Source organism: Brachionichthys hirsutus, chromosome 15 (genome assembly GCF_040956055.1).
Source record: "Brachionichthys hirsutus isolate HB-005 chromosome 15, CSIRO-AGI_Bhir_v1, whole genome shotgun sequence".
Classification (NCBI taxonomy): Eukaryota; Metazoa; Chordata; class Actinopteri; order Lophiiformes; family Brachionichthyidae; genus Brachionichthys; species Brachionichthys hirsutus.
The window spans coordinates 7,568,567-7,592,699 of NC_090911.1; the positions used below are offsets into that span (position 1 = coordinate 7,568,567).

Below are 24,133 nucleotides of genomic sequence, written 5' to 3' on the forward strand. Positions count from 1 at the left end.
GTGTGTGTGTGTGTGGAGGGGGGGGGGGGGGGGAGGTTGTCGGGTGCATCGAGCACTCAGGTGACCACGGTTAAGCTGTCTCACATGGGATGCTGACGCGCCGCCCTGAGGGCATCAGGGGTACTTTTGCCCCGGCAGCTGCTGTTGCCGGCTGAGCCCAGCTGACCGCACAAGCACGTGTAAGAGTCATCCGTTCTTTAGCCCCTCCTCCGAAATGCACATCGGCGCACATGAGCCCAAGCGCGTTTCACCTCAAGCGAGCCGGTATTCAAGGATACGACGGGTCACGAGGAGCATGTGACCGGAAACCCGGGCCTCATGCGGCCATTTTCAGCTTGGTGACAAGTGGCCTCGAGTTCAACAGCCTTTTGGGACAGGAAGCTCAAGTGTGTGTTAGCGCCTCCCTCGTCCATATCTCAGAGCCAACAAACAGGTTTATCCCCCAGCAGCCACAGCAATGGTGGAGACCAGCGGTGCGGTGAAGTAAAGGGGCTTCCTGAGCCTTGGAGGAGCACGTTAGCCCAACTTGGCAGGCAGTGAGTTCGTGTGACAGTAGCCGAGCTGGATGCCAAAGGGAGAAGCACCGTGCAGCATCTCAATGACCAGAACTCACTGGCTCCACAGAGAGGATTTATGGTCCTCCCGGCCATACTGTTCCCACCCCTCCTCTCCATCCAACCACAAAGGCATTCAGCCTTTTCATCAGGATGATAATGGGGCAAAAGCCGGAAAGCCCCCCCCCCCCCCCAATGTCTGAGCACCATAAGTTGTGGTGATGGATTTATGACGATGCCACAGGAGCAGAGTGTGCTGCCACGGTCCAAAAAAGACAGTTCAGGGCAGAAGAAAATAAAAAAACAGACCTCAATATTTCAGACAAATCACTAAGGCCAGCTGTATAACATCACTGTGATGTCACCATGAACGCTCCACTTGGAAGCATGCATAGAATTTAGAACAGAATATTAATTTCCATTAGCACATTGTCATTAACCTCCCGCTGCAGCTATTGGTAAAGCCGTTGATCGTCTAACAACATTCACAGACGTGTGGCAGCAATAACAGGAACATCCGGGCCCGTCCTCACGAGTCACGCAACGATCCACAACACCGGATTTGTGCCACTGAATATCTGCGCCAAGATCTCGGTCGGCACTCAAACTGAGAAACAAGCACGACCTTGTTGTTTGAAATAAAAGGAAATGCATTCTTGCTTTGCTCCATTAGTACCACGTCAACACAAGCCGGCATGAACGCATCTGTGACGAGGGTTGACAAACCGCTGCAGACGTGACAGCGATGGACGCCCGTGGGGATTCTCAGTCAGCCAGATCTCTCATCCGAAAGAGCTCAGGAATGAAGGAGCCTCTTTGGAAGAGAGGTGAAAGGCCTTTTGCTACAAGTCCAGTTGACTATAATCAACACACACACACACGGATCACAACAAGGTCCTACATGTGCCGTCCTCCACAGTGCAAGGCCTCACGCGGCACTCTGAGGAGCAGACGCCTGATCATGAAGGGAACCGGATCACACAACTCACCTGCATAGAAACGCAACAAGGAGCCGATTTCTGTGTCCAGTCCTTCCTCCTGGACTCTCCAAGGGTCCTTAAATCCAAGCTTAAAGAGAAAGTCACTCTGGATCTGCAGAGGCCTTTCATCAGGGCTAAGCCTCCTGACCGCCTCTCCGTGCAGCTGGACATACAGCATCGGGCCGGGATCACAGGACTCCCCGCCGAGTTCCGCCGTCAGCTCGGACTTTAGAACCCTTTGGCCGCAGTCTGGGTCTCGGATGTCGGGTGTATCACCTGTCGAACAGGCTCTCGACAACGAGCCGCAACTACTGCTGGGCGGCACGCCCCCCAGGCCGTGTGGGCCGGGTCTGCCATCGGGGCCCATGTTGTTCAAGTGTTCCATGTTGCACTGCTCATAGCCGGGGGAGGCGGCACCCATTCCGTTGGTGCGATGCTGGGCGACGGGGCCCGCGCCCGTACCCGACGCGGGGCAGTCGAGCTCCAGTTCATCCGAGGAGCTGCCGTACAGGTCGTGGCCCTCGGCGGCACCGAGGATGGACGCCTCCGTGCCCAGGACCATGTCGTCGCTGAGGGAATCCCGGTGCTCGCTGAGCTGGGCCCCGGAGCTCAGGTCATCGAACGCACTGCTCTCCACGTCAGAGCCAGAATTTAAGCCGTAGCTGTCCACGCCGTTCCTGTGCTCCATGTCGTCATCGTCGCCGTCGTCGTCGTTCGGGGTGTCCACGTCGTCGTGCAACTCTGAATCCGGGCTGAAAAGTTTCCCCTCTGCGTCCTGTTGCTCTTGCCTGGCGTCTGCGTTCTCCACCAGCAGCAGTCTCAACCGGTCACTCGGACGTCCCCTCGACTCCGTGGATTCCAGGGGCGAGAGGCGGTTGCATTTTACACCCGAGCTCTCGTTGACCTTTGACCGGTCATCGCTGTAGTCATGCTTCACGTTGCAGTTTCCGTTCTGGTCAGTCTTGGGACTACCTTGACTAAAAATACGCATGACAGAGCCGGACTTGCTGCAGATCTGACTCAGACGGAGCGCCACCTCGCCGGCCGTGGTGTCCATAGTACAAAGAACCGGCCTGGGACACGAGGGCGTCAGTCTGTCGTGGACGTGGATGGATCCCCGGTGGAGGTCTGCTCTCACCCACTCACGGTCGACGGGCTGCAGCTGCGCGGTCTGCCGGTGCTTCAGGAGAGTCTTCCTATCCAGACTCCGGGTGTGCAGAGACGCGGTGGACAAGGCCGGATTCATTTTGGCGGTGACAGCGGAGGCGGCGGCCGCGGCTGAGAGGTTCCTCTTCAAGCGCCTCCGCCGCAACAGGAGCGCGCTGGAGTTGCTGGACGAGCCCCGGCCATTAGACGCCGCGATTCTCTTTGACGCGCTCGATCCTACCGTGGAGCTGGAATGAGACAGGCTATTCCGGTTTCTTGCATCGACGCGGGGGGGTGCCGAGTGTCCGCGGCCGTCGTCCGTCGGAGCCCCCCGGGCGGCAGACGGTCCGCTGGGCTGCTGCTGCTTCTTCTTCATCAACTTGCTTGCGCCTCCATCCTGCTCACTTTCCATCGCTGCCAATGAAAAGTGCCCCACGCGAAATAAATAACGGTGCGCGCTCGGATCCGCCGACAGCCTCTACATCTAAGAGCTGGACTGCGCGCCCGTCGTGGTGAACGTCCGCCGATCGGGCGGTGTTGACGACGCGGTCCGCCGGTAGTCATTCACTCCACGCCTTCCTTCTCCTGCCGGAGTCTCCTTCGCTGCTCCAGAAAACACATCCCCCCCCCCCCGACTCGATTCGCTGGCGGGAGGTTGTGGGCGGGCGGGGCGGAGACGTTACTGTTGCGCGTCCCGTTCAGACGAAAAATACAGCACGAGAATACGAAACGAACGTCAGCCGACCTCCCACGCAAATGCCGGTCCTGTAAAACGTTCGGCGCGCCGCTCCAGAAGTTCGCCGTCCTATCTCTGCCGCGCTGTTATCTTCACGCGCAAGCGCGAAAGCGCACGGAGGAACCCCCCCCCCCTCTTAATCACTCAAATAGCGCACGAAACTTATCAGCTGTCAGTGCTGGAATCACCAGAGGAAATGTCCAGCCGTGGTGCGTCACACCAAGCTCCATCCAGGATGACGGATCGGCTTATTTAGGTGAAAAGGTTTATTGTCGACGAGTGGTGACTCGGCAAATCACTTGAGCGCCACCTCCTCAGGACGCCATTTCATTTTCACGAGGCCTCGGCGCTCGGCGGTCTCTTATTATCGTGTGTTTCCTGCCACCTAGTGGATCAGAGCGCAACGCTTGATCGCGCGTGTTGGACATTTCACTACTTTACGCACGGGGTTATTAACACGAGTTCTTTGCACACAAAGACAATCAGGGGCTTGTTTGAAAGATCTGACGCTGTATTTTAACCAGCAGAAAACAGGAAGTCACTAACTTTAACCACTGACTAGTAGTGATGCTGCGAAGACGGGATTGTATTTGGCGACTAACTTAAATCTTGCCAACTTTATTGAACTCCTGTAGTTGCAGACAGCTGGGCGCGTTCATTGTTCCTCAGTGCTCACTGTTTATGTGTCTCTGATGTGAATGTGACATTTATTTAATATAATAGTTTTCCCAGCATCACCTCTAAGTGTTGCCAAAAACATAACAATAGACTGTCACCACTTACTGATTTCGTGCTTTCACATGTGAAATCTTTAATAAGATTATCTGATTACACTTAGTGTACTTTTTTTTTAACACCATAGCATTACACTTTTACAAATGCCAAGACACAAAACATATAAAGACTGCTGTGCCCGAAAATGGATGGATGGAGTCCTGTAAATCTTATTTCTCACCCAATCTTTAAGCTGCGATGCCACATTCTGGTCGGCCTCAGTTTTTGTGTGAGATTTTGGATTTATCATGGTGTAACAATTAAATGTCAGGGCTCCAGAAACTCAAACAAATCCCATTTTTACATCCCAGTTCCAACCGAGGTAGGCAATCACTTAGGAGCGATCAAATGATCCGAGGATAGGTTCACGTTCATCCTCAAAAACGATGCACACGTTTACATGTACATTTTTCTGTACATAATCATCTGTAAAACACCCTAATTCAGTTCATATAAGCTACTTTTAGAGTTTTCAGTTTATATATGTATTGACACTCTGTTGGTCACTCAACAGTGACCTCTGCTGTAGATCTAAAATCATTGCAGGTAAACAAAATGGAAAAAAGATGGAAAACCTTGCATGTTGTAACCCCAACATTAGCCTGTGAAATAATATTTAATCTTTATTCAATTGCTAATCTCTCACTTAAACTATGACCATCTTTGTATAATATAATTTTCTCCACTTGTTTGCTGAGTGAAGTTCTTCATGTGAAGGGTTCAAATGTTGCTTGTTTGTGTAAATGCATGTAAATTATAGCAAATTCGTATGTAATAAAATTCAGAGTTAAAATGTTTATATAGTATTTTGTTAACCAATCATATGAAATAACACACTAAAAATGGATTCATTCACACATTTCCGAGAACGATCCATGAATGGGAGCCAAGCGGGAAATCCAGTAGACGACAGCAAACAATGTAATCTCCATCCAACGAACACGCAACATGTCGATACAGTTTGTTTCCTTTTAAACACAAGTAGGCGCGGCACATCCGGACGACACAACTTCTGTATCGGTCACGTGGGTTTTTGTTAAAGCGATACGCGCACCAATCCGGGGTTTCACGCTTGCGCACTCGACACAGTGCTGACGCGCCAGTGTTGTTCGTCCCATCCCTAGTTGACAGTCTAGAAACACTTTGAACCTATTCTTAAAGTTGGGACAATAAAGGGTCAAATTTAGCAAGGTCTATTTTTGTGTTAAACTAACCTTTTTGCTGAATCATATATTTTACGTTTCCAATGGGTGAGATTTATAAATGTCATTTGCAGCAAGCCTCATTGGGAATACCTGAGAATATTATCATTTAAACTAACGAGTTTCACTTCCAATTAAAAAAAGTCCCCTCTGATAAATGTCTAAAATATGTGCATCAGTAAAACGCATGCAGAAAATCAAACAATTCTAATGCATTCAGAATGAGATTTAATTGGCACGATGCATCCTTTACATGGCATTCTGCCTTTAAAACACTTCAAATAAAAACCTTCAAATGCAGCCAGTTGCTCCAACGACATGTGAAAAGAATCAATTCATTGCCCTGTGGCTCACATGTGTGTCTTAGAGCTGAAATGTGTGTGCAGCGGTTTTTGTGTGATCCCTTTACTATATATGCTCTATTGATCTAAACCAAAAGCTGAAAACATAAAATTATGGCATGATTCTTGAAATCATATACAGAAGCTGGCTTAATCACAAAAAGACTCCATATTTCAAAGCCACTGAATTTAAATGACTCAATGACATTATTTTTAATAAGGAGCAGTGTGATCTGGCCTGTGCACAGATTCAGTAGAGACACTGCTCCAAAATTCAACAAAAACTGTCTTACTTCACATAAAAAACACCAAAATGCTAAATAATTTTCATTTGTCTGATCAAGAGCTTGAAAATAAGGGCCAACACATTTTCCTTTGTAGACTAATGCATTATATTATGTGGCTGACAGCCTTTAAACTCAACTGCTTTTCTTTTGTCTGGCAAATGAGAATGTTATATTGCAGCTTTAAAATTAATGCAGTAAAAATTATTTTTAAAAAAACATTCTGTGTACAAATAAACCTCATGAGTATTGGAACACTGGTGCATTTATAAGGAAGAAATAAAATGGCCACAGATCAGAAATCCAACAATTTTATACATCCGATTCCTGATCTCAAACAGCAATCATTATAAAACCAGACTCTCATCAGCCAAAAATAAGTTTAACAAATAAAAAAAACCTAACTCAATGAATTCACAAAACTCTGTACTTGTGTTCCAAAATTGAGAGTACATCATTGCATTTAAGTTTTGTTCATCAAATCAGGTCCGCCATCAAAGCCGTTTAAGAGAAGTGCGGCGCCAACGCTCAGACGGTGGGAAGTGCACGTGTCGTTTAAGCTTTTCTCTACACATAATTCTGATATTGCTCATTTAAAATCTTATGAGTATAAAAGTAAAGTGTAAAATACAATAATGACATTATGTAAAAAGATTAAATGTACCGTGGCAAACACACCGTCAGAGAAAACAAGGTGAGCCAGCGATCGAGTTGGGTTGAAAACACGTAAAATATTCATTTAAGAAGTGCCTCCATCTCGAAATAATAAATAATTAAAACACATTTGGAGAAGAATATATTTTCCACCTTGCAATTTTTACAGTAATACAAGAACGTGACACAAAATGAAACTTGGTCAAGCATAAATCGCCTCTAAATTTCCCTTCAGTATAAACAAAATGTACACTTGGAGAGCGTGCAGGCGTTTTGCCCAAACTCTTAAATTCACAGTTAAGAAATAAGATGTCAACCATTGTCAGTACAGTGAGAATTGCACATAGAAGGGGAAAAGGGTCTCGACAGCCTCGTGATGACACAAAAGCACCTCTAGATGGCGCTATCGCGCAGGAAAAGCAGAGGAAAAAAAATATTGCACATGATTCTAATTGTCGACCTCTCAACTCCTTCTCCGTCTTGGCAAAAAGTCCCAAGCAGGTGAAGGAAAGCCGGATCGCCCGTCAGCGTAGTGAGCCTACATTCCTGCACAGAACAACCTATATCCGGACTAAACCAGTCAGGATCGACAGCATAATAAAGGAGGAGGATTAAAAGTTGTCCCACTGAGATAAGTCCATTGGTGTTGGTGAAAGTGTTGATTAATCGCAAACAGAAACTCGCCGGGTCCTCCCTGAGAGCTCAGGGAGAGGAGGAGTGTCGTTGGAGTCCGTAGAGGGGGGCTGTGGGAATCAGTCATTATGTGCTACTACAGTTGGAGTAGTGGGCGGCTGCATCATGGAGCGTACCGACCGACTCAGCTGCGTGTAACTTGAAAAGGCATTTCAGAAGACATGGCCTTACTGTAGAAACGGGCACCGGTTTACTGTCCAGCACTTAAGGTTCTCCAGTGGCAGAGAGAGCCGGTCCGGCGCCGCTCGAGACAGTGAGTGGCGGTCTACTATGGTCTGTGAAACCTGAAAGAGCGACATACGAAACACCGTTTCATCAGCGATTCTGCAGCTCAAGCCTACAAAATTGCATCTGTACATAAACCAGAATGAAGGCGTGCAAGTCAACACGGGATTCCTGGCATTGCCGCTCTTTACCTGGTTAAATGGCGACTCGACTCGTGCACTTCCATCTCGTTGCTCTTGAAATCGTTGAGTTCTTTCCTTATAGCTGCCTGTAGAAAACAAACCCGGACATTTGAGGAAGGCTGCAGAGGTTTCACACTTAAAATGCAGCGGCTAAGCCCCGACTCCGCCTCCTTTTTTTGGATGCTTCGTGCAACATTTAGGCCCGTCTTGAGGCCATGAATGATTCTGCTGAATTTGCTTCATACATCAAAGGAGCCCTGGCTTTCTTCCTCCTGATGCACCCTGGAGTGTGCACAATAATGTAGAATTTCCTGCTGGCATACATGGGGAGTCAGCTCGGGCTTTGACTACAATGAGGAGGTGATGCCATGGATTTACAAGATGCTAACACACACACACACACACACACACCTCGGGTTTGAATATGCTTCAACCTTTCATCAAAGAGACGACCTCAGTTCCAATTGGCTGGTGGGGAGCACAGCTTAAATCTTCTGGAGGAGGTTACGGCGGTGAGAGTTGATAAGGTCACATAGTAACAGATCGCCTTAGCATCGGTTTCACCTGACCGGAGGTGTGACCGGTTGACACCAGAGGAGAGATGCTAAAGCTGCATCGTATGCGGGTAAGAGACCGTGCCTGCCCCCCCCCCCCCACCTGGGTATTGAGTGTTCTGGGAAATATAATGAAGCGCTGCATCTCTTATTTCCCCCGCTAACATGTCACGTTACGGCAAACAGGCCTGGTGAGATCACCTCTTTTACTATTTGGCATGACCCACGGGGCTGAGCTCATCCTTAAGGAGGATGTTTCTGCAACAGGAGAGCAAACAATGTTCAAATCTGCTGCATTGTCAAGGCAAAAAAAAAAAAAAAAAACATCAGAAGGGCAGTGCTGCCGTTGAGGGGTCCCGAGGCATCGCTTGTCCAAAGACTCGCTTACATAAGGGGAGGGGGATTGCATAATCCAAACAATGAATCCTCGTGATTTCCACATGATCGGTTCTCAGGTGTGACACAGCGAGCAGCAGAGGAGGAGCGGAGACTCTCCCGCTTTCAGGCTTGTGCCATATCCGGCACAAAAACTGCAGGAGGTGTTTGTTGGTGTTTGAAGACATTTCAAAGCAGGCAAGGAGGAACCCTTTTACATTATTAAAAGATCATCCCAGTTTAACTGTACAGTCGTCCCGCGGATAAATATATATGCTGTCACTACTTCACGGATCTTGACCTATGGGGGGGGGGGGGGGGTCCTGGTACGTAACACTAGCAATAAACGAGGGACGACTGTTACTCTAGTTTACGTGATACTGGCCTTGTCAGCTGCCGTTAGCCTGGTCCACGGCTTGTCTGCCCGCCTGTCATAGTCCTGGGCATCGGACACCTCCACGTAGTCGCTGAATCGGATAAGAATTTTAGCCTGTCTCAGCTCCTCTACGGTGGGCCTCTGGCTCAGCTGGAGCGGAGACGGAGAGAGGAAGAAAAAAAAGAACTTAAGAAACTAGAACATTATTTCTAGTTCCCGTCAGAGAAAGCAGCGTCGAATAATTTACAAGTCCTCATGGAAATATTGTGAAAAGGATACACACACTTCCTGTATATTTAAAAGGAGGAGTACAAGTTCAATGTCACAGTGCTAGGTAGGATATTTACTGAATCAGCGCACTGGAGTATTGGAGCAGTTCAGATTCGGCTTATTTAGTTTGGGAATTCACTGCAGCAACAGGCTACACTGATAACTTACACAACTTATAGCATGTGACATGATATAAAAGCCATCACAAACAAAAACAAAACAAAAAAAAACCTAAATATGGGCTAGTAAATAATTTTAAAGTGCATCGTATAAAAGTAAAATCTATATATATATATATATATATATATTCACCTCCAAAATCTATATTCCATCTAATGGCAAACATGCAAGCTGGATTTTGTGAAAGAAACCTCATGAGGCGAGATGAGGAGGAGGTCTCAGGAGATGGAATGATCACGAATGATGGCAGGTGCAGACGTATTAACTTTAGCTTTATGCTCATCGAGGAGACTTAAAAGGTAAAATGACACAAATGTCAACGAGAGAAAATGCGCTACGTCTCCGTTAAGTCTGAGCTGTCGTCAAGGACAAGGGCGTATTCATGAGTCCTTGAATTCTGGATACAACCTTCAAGCGTGCTTATTTTTTGGGGTACTGTACTTCATAAAATAAATACATGGAGTGTGCAGAAAAGTAGATTTATAAATTTTTATGACAGCCATGCCTATAATGGTTTTTATTCAATTACACGCGAGACACGTTTACAGCTGTGAGACTTCTGTTTGGAGCTGCACGTCTGCAGGTGAGCAGGAAGTGCTAGAATCTAATTGAAGGCGATAGGAAACAAGCTCCAACACCTCCCTATGGGGTGTGGAGGGATTTGGCAGCTGAAACATGCTGAAAAGGCCAAGGTCAACAGGGTCATATGTGCCTCCTGGTGGAACGTGTGCTACAATAGCAGGGCTGTGACATGCAAGACCGACTCCTCCACAACAGATGAGTCACCGTCACATTTTTACCCCCCCCTCCGAAACGCTTGGAGCGCGAGTGTGCCTCTGCGCCTCTGGAGCCATCTTGGACTCACCTTTCGTGTCAGTCTTCTTTTTATCTCCCTCTTCTCCTCCATTTCCTCTTGCTCATTGCGAGCTGCAGAGAATGAGAGGGCGAGTGTTATGCAGAGCGCGCAGGCACACGCAAAAATGTTTTGAAATTAATGACGAGCGAACAAACACGCTATTTGCATAATGTGGCTCATTAGAGTCAAGCTAAACTGGATAAGTACCTTAAAGCCTAAAATAGCTCCCATCATCGGCTGTTTAATGCTATTAGGGACGGCTATCAGGGGAGAATGATTGCTTTGTTCCTTCCAAGTTGTCCTGAGGATTTTCGGTTCTTGATTACGATTAAGTGATTGACCCATTTAAGAAATTTACAAGGGAAAAAAAAAGTGGAAAAAAATGCTGTTCACGTTTAGTTTCTTACATCTCTCTGAAATATATCCGTGTTTGCACTGTGCGTTTTAAGTCAATTACAAAAGACTCCAAGGCTCGGAGGAGCAAAGCAGCAGACTGGGACGCACGCAGCTCCTGTTCCCTGCATTCACGTCGGCGCTCCGCTCATCTATTGTACAACTCGGAGGGTTTGCAATCCCAATAGAGCCTCTCCTGAAAAAAAAACCCTGTTTGTGTAACCTTGGTAGCGCGTGCATGAGAGTGACAAGGAGGACAAAACTTTTTTTTTCCCCGCTCATGGATTCTTCAAATGTGTATTTTTCTCCTACACTGTGCCAATCACGCTTAGCCTCCGGGAGAGCTCGAACTGCTGGTAAATCAGCCTTTGATGAGCGAGCTGGCGAGTCCCAGGCAACAGAACCGCTCCTCTCTGATACTGCATGTGCTCGAGTTAAAAAACAAGTCTTCTTGGACACGACTCCTCGGGGAGATTCTGCCTGCCTGCCTCAGATGAAAGAAAGACGCAAGGGAGCGATGCATGCCACGTGCTTTCAGACAGAATCGCCCGGCAGCATGCACGCCAGGCTGCGGTGAATATGGAGCCATGCTTCACTGCAGGAAGAGATTTGGCAGATTTAGTTTTGTTTAATTTTTAGCAGCACGGAGGAAAGGGTAATGGTACGGTGTGTTTGAAAAAAGTTCATATTCTGGTTGCAAAAAGAAAAAAAAAACTGCTCTTATTTTCAGACACTCACGTTTGAGGATGTTCCTCTGCTCCAGCTCCTCCGCCGTGGGTCTCTGACTCAAGCGCCTGGGTAGAAATATGCATCCATGCTCAGCACATAATCAACCGACACCAACACCGAATCAATATAGGAAAGAAAGATGAGGTTTCTACGTGCAAATCAAACCTTTCAAACATTTCACGGGGTTCGGCGTCACGATCCAGGTTCAGATAAAGATGATCTGAACATGTGCACTTCCTAAGATTTGTCAGCCACGAGCACCACTCCCACACTATTAAATGAGCGTCTGCGTGATAATGCATTTGTGCAATGCAGGGAAGGCCAGCAAAATAAACATGAGACTATAAACCAGTTCAGGGAGACGACAACAGGAAATGTAAAACTGCACTCAGCACTGTAGAAGAAGATGGCAATAATAGGACAAACGCAGTACAACTACAACAACTTGACTATATTTGTACCTCCGCCCTGGAAGCTATGTTTTCACAGCCATTGGTCTGTTAGCAAGATAACCAAAAAAAAAGGTCCGGACAGAGCTTGATGAAATTTTCAGATAAAGTAATTTTGGTGACGATCCAGAAGAGGCCCTGGATTCTGGATCACTTTGAAACCAGGTCAATAGAAGCAAGTCGAGGTCAGCCTAGTCCTATAAATAGCATGATCATTTCTGATTGGCTTGACAAAGCCACCGTATTACGGGACAAAATGTCGTTGAATGAAGGGCCGTGCACCAGACGACACTGTGAAGGAGCATTTGGGAACATGGCAGTAAAGTAGGCAGGCCTTCTGGGAACAGGCGCTGTTCCAATCCCGGTGGGGAAAAGAGAGATGTGTGCCAATGTCTAGGTATTGATCCATCCCTTCCTGCAACCATATCTCCCCTTTTTCAAATTGTATTATACGATCCAGGTGTTGATTTTCACTCACACGCGCGGCAGTTTCTGTCTCTCAACACATCAGAACATCGGCTTCAGTGAAAAGTGAAATCAAATGAGGCTTGTTATCCATGGGGGGGGGGGCACACACCGTTATGTTGTTTGATCCACGTAATTACGAGACCTCCACATTTACCGTCTCAACACATGTATACAGATTTCCGTGATTTGTGCGCATCCGTGTGCGCAAACTGCTAAGGATGAAGTAGCGTGCGTTGGCGCTGCTGTGCGGAGGAGTCGAGTTGAGCTCGTTTGGCACATGCATCACCGTGGTGATTCAGCCAGCGAGGGAGGAAGTCAGGCAGGAGGAGAGGGAGAGGAAGAGGAAGAGAGCTAGAGAGAAGACGAAGGGAGGGAAAAACAGGAGAGGAGGAGGTGCATTGCAGAAATTAGGTCAGCTCTATTTTCAGAGCCCCATTGTAACAAGATGAAGCTTTTATCCTTATCAGATGTTGACAGTGAAAAAGGAAAGGATGTAAGAAGGACTTTGTGAATCCAAACCAAGGCAAAGATCAGTTTGGCTGAGGAGCATCGGTGCCGCATTCCAGCAGCGGTTATTGACTGCAGCAACATAAATCTTTTTTTACTGGCAATATTTGGCCAATAAATAATGCATGCATGTTTGCAAGCATAGCTTAGAAATGCATGTGTGCACCGCGTCTCACCGTGTGAGTTTGGTGCCAATCTGCTGCCTAGACTCCAGCCGCTCCTCATCGCTCTGCATGGGCAGGATGTTTTTCTCCTCCAGCTCTCTTTTGGAAGGACGATTACTCAGCTTTATGGCCAGAGAGTCTTTCCTCAGCACCTTCTGAGCCAGGGTACCTGTATGAGCCAAACACCATGGTCAAACACAAGAAGAGAAGCATCTTGGACCTCATCTACAAAAAAAGAAAATCACATTTTCCTTTCCTGTAATGCAGGTCTAATTGTTTCATTATTTTATTTTTTTGATAGACTGGGATTTGGAAGTTAAAAGAAGATGGCCAAAACTATATACGTAAATAAACGAGTAACACTTTGACATTATTACTAATCAAATGCCGTTTCAAATACTTCTTTTTGTGTGTGATGTCATTATTACATAGTCGTGTTATGTAATTATTTACGTGGCTGCAGAGGCTTTTCACAGGACAGACACTATACATAATTATGTAAACATGCCTGTAAACAATGTCTCTCGTCCCTTTAAGTATTTTTTTCCACAAAAAATATAATAATTAAAGGATTCTGTTATGCATGGTCTGCCACAGCCTTTAAGAACTCAAACAGACTCCCATGTGGAAATCAGGACGCAGTATCAAAGATAAAGGTAGCTTTGTGCAGGTCAGCTGCTTTGCCAAACGGTTGTGAGTGAGAAGCGTCTCCATGGGGGGGGGGCTTTGAAGGTCAAACTACATCTGGGCCTTCAGAGCACCGCGGATGAAGCTCATCATAATGTTGATCAGGATTAGTCAAGCAAACACGTCTGTAAACATCAGCTGTCCTTAAAGTTAACGAGAGACGCTCCCGTTTTTGTCTTAATCGCCGCCAACTAATAGAAAAACACGAAACAAATGTCGAGACCTTGAGGGAAACCAATTAATCCAACGACGATTGTGCAATCAAGTCTTCGTCCCCAATCTGTTGCCACTCACTTGTAAATATCGAGTCATCATCTTCATCGTCATCGTCCTCGTCATCATCCTCATCGTCCTCATCCTTATACATGCTGGGAAGATCTTCGTAGTCCGACTCGTTGGGCATGTTCTCCTTATCGTCATCGTAGTCGATGATCACGGACGGCACTTCTCTTCTGTCCAGGGCTACACGCTGGCCAATGCCATGGAGTGCAGAGCTGGTCAAGTGAAAGCGACCAAATATGGGCGTAAATGAAACGGGGGTCAATAAGCATTTAGCTGTGCTGACCTGATGTTTGACCTCATTTTTTAAGAGTCATTCTGTATCTTCGCACGTATCAAAAATATTAAACACTAAAAAGCTTCATTCCCCGAAAAGAAAGGATTCCAAAACCCCCAATAAAGTTTCATTTCAGTTTATCCACAGTACATGGAAATTATGAAAAGCCCCACCTACTATAAAAAAAAAAAAACTTCCTGGGTCCACACCTTTATCAGGATCTATTTCAAAATGTATTCTCACGTGCCACATACCAAACCGGCCTCCAGTTTCATGAATCCCCAATCATTTATCTTCTGTCTAATCCTCCTGAAAGTCAAACGTTGACCTCCTTGACACCGGTAACGAATCAGACCAATGAATTTATAACGGTCTGGTCGGCGCTTCTCGTGATAAGCCACCGTTATGTAACCACTTTCAAGCTTTCAGATTAATTGTGAGCGATGGCAGGACCGTCCGTCCTTTTCCTTGTCCCTGGCCAAATGTGTTCGTTGATCAAGAGGTCCTAGCGTGGAAAAGGTTATGTAATGTCCAATCTGTTATCCTGTCCCTTTTCACCCCCCCATAGGAAGAAAAGCAGATCTCGTAAAGAGCAGCTGGTCATGATACGCCAGGCCAACTGCTGGAGGGATGCCCGCTGTCCACACATAAATTAGACCATGTTGTCCTGTGAGACGCTGCATTGATTTAGACTGGGCAACAGACCTGACGTTATTGAGGTCTCACTTCACATCAGTAACACAAAATGAGTAGAAAACGAATCTCTAATCTAACCAGTCATCCACCCAAAACCTTTTGCTATGTGACCAACACCTCCATTAAATTGTCATCAAGTTTAAGCGTAACAGACGGAAATAGAAATAAAATATGTATTTCACAATATCGAGTCAAAAAAGCCATTTCCTCCTAAATCCAGTGTTTTTTATTTTTGTGCGTAATCCGTCTGACAAACACAATGAGTAAAAACAGAAGCTCTTTCATGGAGGTCATAAAACAGAACACTCTAATCTAGACATAGTTAAAATACGTTTTTTTCATAACTGACTGCCAATTTGTTATTTTTCTTTTTTTTTACGATCAGAATGAAACACTGGTCATCCAATCGAGACATTATGTGTGACGGACAGAAAGAAAAAAATACAAGACGATCCATAATCCCGTCACAGCTGGACGATCCGACTAACTGACAGGAGCGATGGCGCCACTCACCTTTCAAACCTTTGAATGGACAGCGCCAGGGTTTTGTTGAGCTCCTCAATGATGCGGCTGGGCGTGTGCAGGCTGCCGTACTGAAGCTGGAGCGGGTGGCCGTGGCTCTGGTGAAGACCGGAGAAACCGGCGAGCTGGGAGGGCAGCAGAGTGCCGTGGTGGAGGGACACACCCTGGGAAGGGGGGCACTTTTTGGACAGACTGCTGAGGGGAATTGGAGACGGGGACGTCGAGTCCATGCTCCCTGTAGGCACGCAAATCATCACTTTCTTGGGCGGCAGGGGCGGAGAGTGTTTGCCCCCCGGCATACAGGGCAACTTCCTGGGCTGGCAAGAATCTAGAGGGAAAATTAGAACAAGAAGGAAAGACGATTTATTCGCTTTTCTAACAGGATGAATGTTTTTAGACCGTATCCACTGCACTTTGCTGCCGCTGACTGTTTGCAACGCTCAGACAATCAGTCAAACATGGCTCAGACGCCAGTGTAGAGTTGTGAAGTGATTAGACCAGGTTAATGCTCCTTCCCCTCGACTATGATCGCCTGTGACAGAGAAAGGTCGGCTGTCCCAAGCAAAGGGAGACTTAAAATGAGACGAATGCGGACTTAGCTCACTTACTAATACACCGTATTTTGGCATTTACTGAATGACAGACTGTGCTAGTGCAACAAATATTGATTTTGTCGATAGGGAAGGAAAAGCCTAGCGGAGACAACTGACCTGTGCTGAGGTTTGGGATCCGAGAGAAAGGCTTCGGAGGGAGGGCAGGAGGCTGTTTGTGGTACAGCGGCGGTTTGGCAGGAGCATCCCGCAGGTCTTCTGGGTAGGTGACGGATTTCCTGGCCGAGAGCTTCATAGACGCCTTCGCAGAGGGCTCCTGAGAGTAGACGCCGCCGTCCACCGAGGATCGGAACTCGACAGTCGCTACAAACAAAAAGGTAGAAAAGAAAATGACTGCACAAGAATGACACAACCTACGAAGTTCAAACACCTTTGAAAGTTTTGTTAACATTGCAGTCAATGGAGCTTCACAATTTGTTCCTCGATATCTCGGTTGGTTGGGGATTTCTCTTTCATCACCGAATTTCAATCCGATCTAATCCAGAATGAGGTCAGGAAAACGTATTACTTTTTATAACATTGAAAACCCCATCAACTCCGATTCACTTTGACTTTTCATGGCTGGTGTATAAAGATACCAAGAACAATTTATAACCTTTTGATGATGATGATGATGATCCAGATCACCCCGTGCATGGTGCAAATCCAATCAGGAGGGGAACGAGCTGCCTGTCTGTGGTCGCTGAGTGCTTTTCTGGTTGCCGCTTTTTTCATATACAATTTCTGTTTTTATCTATATGGATCCATCCAACATTACAAAAGGATGTTAACTGCACGGTAGCGTCTGCACATCACGGGGATGTCCGCGCTCGTGAAATTATGCAGCTTTCAAAGACACGGGTTAATGTAAAAATAATCACTGCTGATGTATCAAGCTGTGCATACGAGTTTGTCTCATTATGGAAACTAGGCTGTCACTAGGCAGGAGAATTGAGACGCCCAACCTAATTAATACACATTCTACAGAGTGGCACAGTTATTGTGCAAAAATAGAGGCGAAAGCCACTGAATATCCTTTTGTACCAACTTACACAGCAAGACAGTGTCTGTACAGCTAATTATTGCTAATGTTGGATGTATATCATGGTATGAGACATTGTGTACCGTTTTAACACTGCCCAAAAAAAAGCACCTCAATTTCTAAAATGGGGAAGAAAAAAAATAAATGAAAATGAGGCCACATGTCTCCTCATTTGCTCTGTTCACATCTTGACCAGAGTGAATTAGACTTTCTTTGGAACTTTGATGTGATGCCCTGAGGCATGGGACGCCCTGCTGTCAGCCTCAAATACAGCGTCTAGCTGTGGATAAGGGTGTCCAAGGCACATCAAATCAAGATCAAAGACTTAATAAAAGCCTACAAAGTCTCCATAATGAAAGATTATATCTCTAGATGCCCCGTGCCAACTTGTTTTTTTGGCACTTCAGAGTCTGCGGATTAATGAAGAGATGAATAACTGAAGTGCACAACTTCTCGTCCCGATTTAACACACAGCTCTTTCAGATCCAACTGTAAAACTCGGCTCACCTTTTTCAAAGATCTCTTTCAGCACTCCTCTCTTGATCAGCTCATCTCTGCTCTGCCGCATGGACATCTTCCTCTCCAAAGCTGAGTGGGTAGAGGACGGTAATGATCAAGTCATTTTCAAGCTGGTCAAACGTTTCAATAATAAAAGAAAAAAAAAATGGACATCCAAGGATTTGTGCTGATGTGGACGGCCCATAATCTCCCGTCATCGGGGAATAAAAACGTGAAAAATCAAGCGACTTCCAAAGACCAGTCGAACAATCAAAAGTGTGAAATCGGGAACAAGGATGGCCTAAAACGCTCTACAGATCTCTGAATCTCTCGCTTGAAAAGGAGAGCACAGTTTGTGCCATGTGTGCTTTACATTTGACCCAGGGCATCCTGTCCCCAGCTCTCCACCACATTTCATCTGGATTGGATCCGGAATGACATCAGGATAAATTATATTTTAACATTGGAACATTTATGGATTCAAAAATCTATTAAAAATACACATCAACTCTGATTCACTTTTACTTTTCACGGTTGGTGTATAAAGATACCAAAAACAGTTTAGAACCTTTTGGTGATGATCCAGATCACCATGTGGACGGTGTAAATGTAATTATGAGGGGAATGAGCTGCTTTTCGAGTTCTTTAATATTTTTATCCTATTACATATTTCACTGAAACCGTCTGAGATAATTAGCATACGCTTTCTTGAGCTGGGTTCAAAAATCTCTTTTGTGCTGCCACAGTAATTTTGACATTTGACTACCAAAAATTGGAATAGTGGATGTTCGTGCCAACTCTAAAGATTAACCCAAAGGCACAATGCCTCCGGCCAAATCTGCCGCCTGCTACGGAGGCATAAAGAAATTTAATTTTCAAGTCTTGTGCCTGACAGACACAATAAGCATCAAAATGACACAGATCTCTCCAGAAAGACTGGGACCAACTCCATGCCAGAGGGGCAAAACGTTTGGCTGGCGGTGCTGTAACACGTTCAGGGGTTTTGCTGCAGTTTTATCCACAATGAAAAGTAATTACTCAAAGCTCCATGACATAACTGCCATAACCATGGGACGTGCACGGTTATGCAACACCGTTATAACAAACTCTAAAGCCACTGTGAAGATATTCCTTCAGATTTGACAGAGATTGCGTGATAATAAAGCAGAAGAGAAACAATGAGAACCGTTGGAGGCAAACTGTTGCAGAAGTCTTGCAATAAAAAAAACTTCTTGCTTTACTTAATATTTGATGAATACATTAAGAGTGTGCAAGAAGTGGAATTTCATGTTCGTTGCATCAGGAAGGATCATACAATGAAGCTAATACTGCTGCTCAAACCAAAAAATAGTTCACACCAAAACTGACCAAGTGGGTCAGCAGAATGCCAAGCCATTAGCTGCTGGTATGCTCCGTTGAGTGTTTGTATATTTCATATATATCAGAGTCGGAAAAACAGAAGCTGTCCTCTAGATCTCCTTTAGCATCAACCAGAATCTATTTCTGGCCCAAACACAACAACTCCAGCCACTCGGTCTGCACCAGATGAGAAGATTAGACCCCCCCCCCCATGAGGGAGGCTCAGCTGAAGGCATTTCAAATGAAACTGCCATATTTGAGTATAGCCTCTATTGATCTGAGAACAGCACACTTTTGTAGAGAGGATAAATTCCACTGCGAAGTGACCCAGATAGCTGGAACACATCCTGCCAACCCTGAGGCTCAGTCACTCAAAGTGGAAGGCGCAAGAAAAGTGCATTAAAACTTTTATCAGTGGGAAGCTCAAGCATTAACGTCAGAGGCAGGGGGCGTGGCGCAATCAAAACTTTGACACGTAAAAGGAAACAATCGCTTTTTATCTTCAGGAAACATTTTGGTTTGGGTGGCGATTCTGCAGCTGCAATCATCACTCATACTAATAATAAAAGAGCAAGAGTGGATGACCGTCTTCTTCAGGGTGTCTTTACCAACAGAATCAGAGGTGGAAATGGAGATAACGGCGGAATACATCATGCATGTCTCTCCTCGTGGAATTTTCCATTCGAGTCTGAGCTCACTCCGAGCGTGATGACGGCATCCGGCCGTCAGGCTCTCGCTCTTTCCTCTCTGAGGTGAAGGCTGCTGCACCCCGGAGCCGGCCATCATCTGCAGACAATCGTTTATAGTCCTCCAGTGCTCAGCGTGCAATTCCCTGCGACATCTGCGTGGCACGGTCAGAAGACGAAATCAGAGATCAGGTGCAACAGGAAGTGGATTTACTGTGCCGCACCTCTCCTATTTTGTTTTAGCAACATATTGTCAAAAGACAAAGAATACCCAATGCCGATCAAGATTTGATTTTAAATACCGTAGGTTATTTTCCCACCCATTGTTACTCTAACTTAAAGGTCGCATATTATACTCTTTTTCCACAAGTTAATTCAGTTCCCAGACACTTGTATGAAATATCTGTAAATGTTTTTGTCAAAATAGTGAACAGATGCTGCAGGACAGCGTCCCTCTTGTCTGTCTCAAACAGCGGTCACAAAAGCCTCTGAAAACCAATCTGAAACTAAGTTCAACGAATGTGCACGCACACCTTGTGCACGTTCGCCCTCTGTGACATCGCAGGGGGCGAGATTTCTGCCAGACGCATTTCAGTAGGTGATTACAGAACTACAAAAAACTATGCAGGATTCACTCGATGGTTTATTTTGCTGTTTTTGGATTGATAGACCCAAAACCACCATAATAGTGTAGAAGCATGGGAAAAGTGAGTTTTTATAACATGTCTCCTTTAAGACATCGTAAGAAATCGCCACACAGAACAGCTAACACTGTTAGCTGTTCATCCATAGTGCTGAATTCAGGTCCGGCGCGGCTCCACCCACTGAAGGGCTTTATTAGATGCAACGTTCGAGCGGGCGAACTGCATTATGCACATAAACACGCATCATCCTCAGAGGCCGAGATTTGCCAAGCTTTCAAAACACTCTTTTGAATTTTAGCCTCACAAAACACATGGTTTACATGGTTTTACCTTTTTACCGTCTTTAAAGCAGATTTACTCAGTTTTTCTCTCCGCATGGAAATCAAAAACATGAATGTCACACACACGAATGAAAATGGGCTGAAAGGACTAACATGAAAAGGCTAACTGTTGCCTAGTTACACAGTTCTGCAGGCTCGGAAGCAATGGCATCGCTCGGAATGGGAAAGCTCGTCCTCTGTTCGGCTCCTCACCGACATCTGAGGGACGCATTGCGTTCTTTAGCGGCTAAACGCTCTACTTCAGACGGGTCGCTGCGTTTCGGGCTGTGCAGGCAAAAGAAGTTGAGAGTACGGCGTGCAAAAGCAAAGCAGAACGACCCCGGCTGCAGAAGTTAAACAACGAGCCGATAGTGAAACAACAAAGAAATTCCACTTAGAGTCCATTCCACTGAGATATGATGCTGGTAAGTCATAATCCAGCAAAGTGCAGCTTTCAAAATAGGGAGAATAGAACAATAGTAGAGAAAGAACTATTTGGAAGCAGCAGCATTACGGATAACGAGCGATGAAAGGAGCCTTTTCCCGCAGCGCCACTGGAATAATCAGCTTGATTATTGTCCATCGCTACAACAAGGGAGACGCTGCCGTCACACAGCACCAATGAACAAAAGCATCTCAGGGCTCGCTTCAAGTGTGCCGTTCCTTTAAGCATAATAAATGATCAATTAAAAAAATTTCAAACCAAGAAAATTTCAAAAGTAGACTTCAGTCATTTACTTCCGGAAGTCAAAATGCTTGTGCGCCACACGACGGCAGGACGTCACAAGCCGTCGTGTTCCACCGGAGGAGCGTCAGCGAGGCGGATCAAATCAGGCAGACGCCGATTCATTCATCAAATTCACACCTGTAAAACTCTAATTTAGTAATTCTGCTAAAACAGACCATCCTGATCCGCTCAGACCAGACGCAGACTCATCCTCCAACCCGCAAAACGTGTCGGAGGATGCAAAACCTGCATGTTTTGATCTTGATTTTTTTGATTTTTTTTTGCACATTTATAGAAAAACAAAATACCCAATACCAGCAGAGGTTTGCTTGAACTTCTCACTCTTCTTCTTCCTCCACTTCCAGGGCTTGAGGAGGCGTCCCAGATTGGCAAACTTGCTCCGGCGACGGCTGGGCGGCGTGTGGGCGCCAGAGACCGCGGACTCGGAACGCATGGCGGCCAGCCTCTCCGCTTCCTCAGCTGCAATGGAAGGAATGAAAATTGCCATTAGCAAGGCAAGGATGGCGCGATGGTAACTTCCTGGTACACCCGTGCAAGGAGAGCGTGCAGAAGACACTTCTACCGCAAAGATTTGAGCAGCGGGAACTTGTGCCGAGCGGACTCTAGAAGACCCTCAGTTATTGGATGAGGTCAGGAGTCGACAAACAAAACCTGCTTATCAGACAGAAATGCGGAAATACACTCCGAACCCAAACAGCTCGGAGCTGCCGAATACCGAGCAGCTGGCGTTAGCCTCCAAACAGACTAATTAGCACCTCATTAAGAGGAAAGGCTTTCTAGTCCTCATCAGAACTTCACAGAACCCAGCCCCTCAAGACATCAAAAGCAAACGGTAAGCAGTTTAGTTAAACTTTAGAATTAGATCATGTTAGAAACATGATCTGATTCAGGGCTACAAAAAGCCCCGTTTAGGAACAAGGCGAGCCACAGACGTGCAGAATGAGGCCGTGTGACGAGACGGCTGGATCAACTAGGGCTGGAACGGGTGGGGTGAACTCGAACTCTGCCAGTCCACGAGTCAATGTCACTGCTTTGCATCAGATCGTCACCAGGGGATGTGCTGCTGAACGCTTTTATACAATCACATCACATTCATGATCTTCGGCAGGCTGCCAACACAGACGTAACCCTCTGACATCACGATAAATGACGAGACGGCGCTCGGCAGAGGGCAAACCTCCGCCAAGGTCGGACGGCCCGACGCGTCCGTCTGGCCTGCCTGACCTCATCCCTCGTGTGGAATTCGGTTCCGTGGCTTTTTGTGTTCCTGTGAAAAATAAATAAATGCTGAAAAACATCCTGTTGCACAATGGTAAAGAAAGAATGTGCGTGTGTGTGTGTGTGTGTGTGTGTGTGTGCGTGTGTGCAGGGGGGGGGACTTGTCCCATGTCCCATCAAATTTCATGGAAATCCATCCAGAGGGTTTAGTTTGCATAATTCTGCTGATGCTGTCCTTCAACCTTTGAATAAAGAGACGAGACCGACCAGGGCTCGGCCTCAAACAGTTTCTGTTCGACCGATCCTGAAATGATGCACTTTCTGAATCCTTTCAGGACAGGGCAATAAACATGTTTCCTACAATGTTGGATCACGATAGCATAATTGGAGGTCCCCCCCCCCCCCCCCCCCAAAAAAAAAAAAAGTAACAGGGGAACATCCTCTTCCCAAATTCCAAGCGGACCGATGGAAATGTGCGGCTCCGGGGCCTTCGCACAAACACACTGATGCTTTTCGGTTTCAACAGAAAAAAACACTCGTTTGCATACCAAGATGGCAGGAAGATGATGTAATGACACAAAAACTGGAAGCCGCTCAGTGCCAGCAGCAGCGCGCACGCTTCATAAATGGCTTCCACGCGGGCTGCTTCCCACGCAGCGCACTCAACTCACTCCCATCCGGACAAACCAGCGAGGAGAATCAACAAGTAGAAGTTCTCAACCGGTCAGAGGTGGGTTCCCACGACAGCTCGTTAACGCGGGCTGCACCCACGCAAACGTTATCAATGGGCGTCATCGTGCAAACGCACGCACGCACGCACGCACACACGCACACAGGCCCCAGAGGGCATGGCAACCAGCACGTGACGGCAGATTCTGGATGCTGCTGCATCATCATGAACCCACTCACCGTCCTGCGTGTCGTTCCCACGGCTGCAGTTGCTGCAGATGTGCTTGATCTCTTTGCCGATGTGACAGTGGAGGGTGAAGGGAATGTTGTTGTTGTTGTGGTGGTGGTGGTGCGGATGCTGGCTCTGCGCCTTCTTGTTGCTCAGAGACATTATCCTCACCAGGCTGAACGCCTTCTTCTTCGGCTTTTCCACGGGGACGCTTTTCCACGGCGCGCGTTCTCGGCACCCCGTGACAAACCAAGTGCCGTTCATGATAGCGGGCGCGGGATCCACGCTCGGGTAATTAGCCGTCCTGAACATCGCGACGCGGAACAAGAGCGTGGATTTAACACGAGAAGCCCCCCCCCCCCCCCCCCCCCCCCGCGGATCCGGTCCTCCTTAACACGCGGCGCTTCGCTTCTCCCTGCCGTCGCCCCCACGCCTTTAGCCGGTGGATGCGCGATGCTAAAACCAAGAGGGCGAGTAGAAGTGAATGAAGAGTGGGTACCTCTCCCTTCCGGAGCCGTGGAGCGTGGACTGCAGTCAGCTGTGTGGCTAATCCACGATTAGTGGAGCTGAGCAGTGA

The 24,133-nt window shown here is 46.7% G+C and overlaps 2 protein-coding genes across 2 annotated transcripts in view; both read right to left on the bottom strand.

Annotated features, from left to right (window-relative positions):
* Positions 1-3,092, bottom strand: part of phlpp1 (PH domain and leucine rich repeat protein phosphatase 1) — a 36,271-nt gene extending 33,179 nt beyond the window's left edge. The window contains exon 1 of the mRNA XM_068748886.1: positions 1,544-3,092. Within this exon, the coding sequence (XP_068604987.1) occupies positions 1,544-3,092 (1,549 nt within the window). The remainder of the gene's footprint in view (positions 1-1,543) is intronic.
* A 4,540-nt stretch (positions 3,093-7,632) lies between these two features.
* LOC137904683 (phosphatase and actin regulator 1-like) lies at positions 7,633-23,868 on the bottom strand. Its single transcript, XM_068748887.1, has 12 exons — positions 23,568-23,868; positions 21,735-21,899; positions 17,693-17,773; positions 16,264-16,467; positions 15,545-15,881; positions 14,074-14,273; positions 13,105-13,261; positions 11,514-11,569; positions 10,392-10,453; positions 9,082-9,226; positions 7,781-7,853; positions 7,633-7,648 (listed from the first exon to the last, which is right to left on the bottom strand). The coding sequence occupies exons 1-12, from the start codon at positions 23,866-23,868 to the stop codon at positions 7,633-7,635; spliced, it is 1,797 nt and encodes a 598-aa protein (XP_068604988.1).
* Between the last annotated feature and the right edge of the window lie 265 nt (positions 23,869-24,133).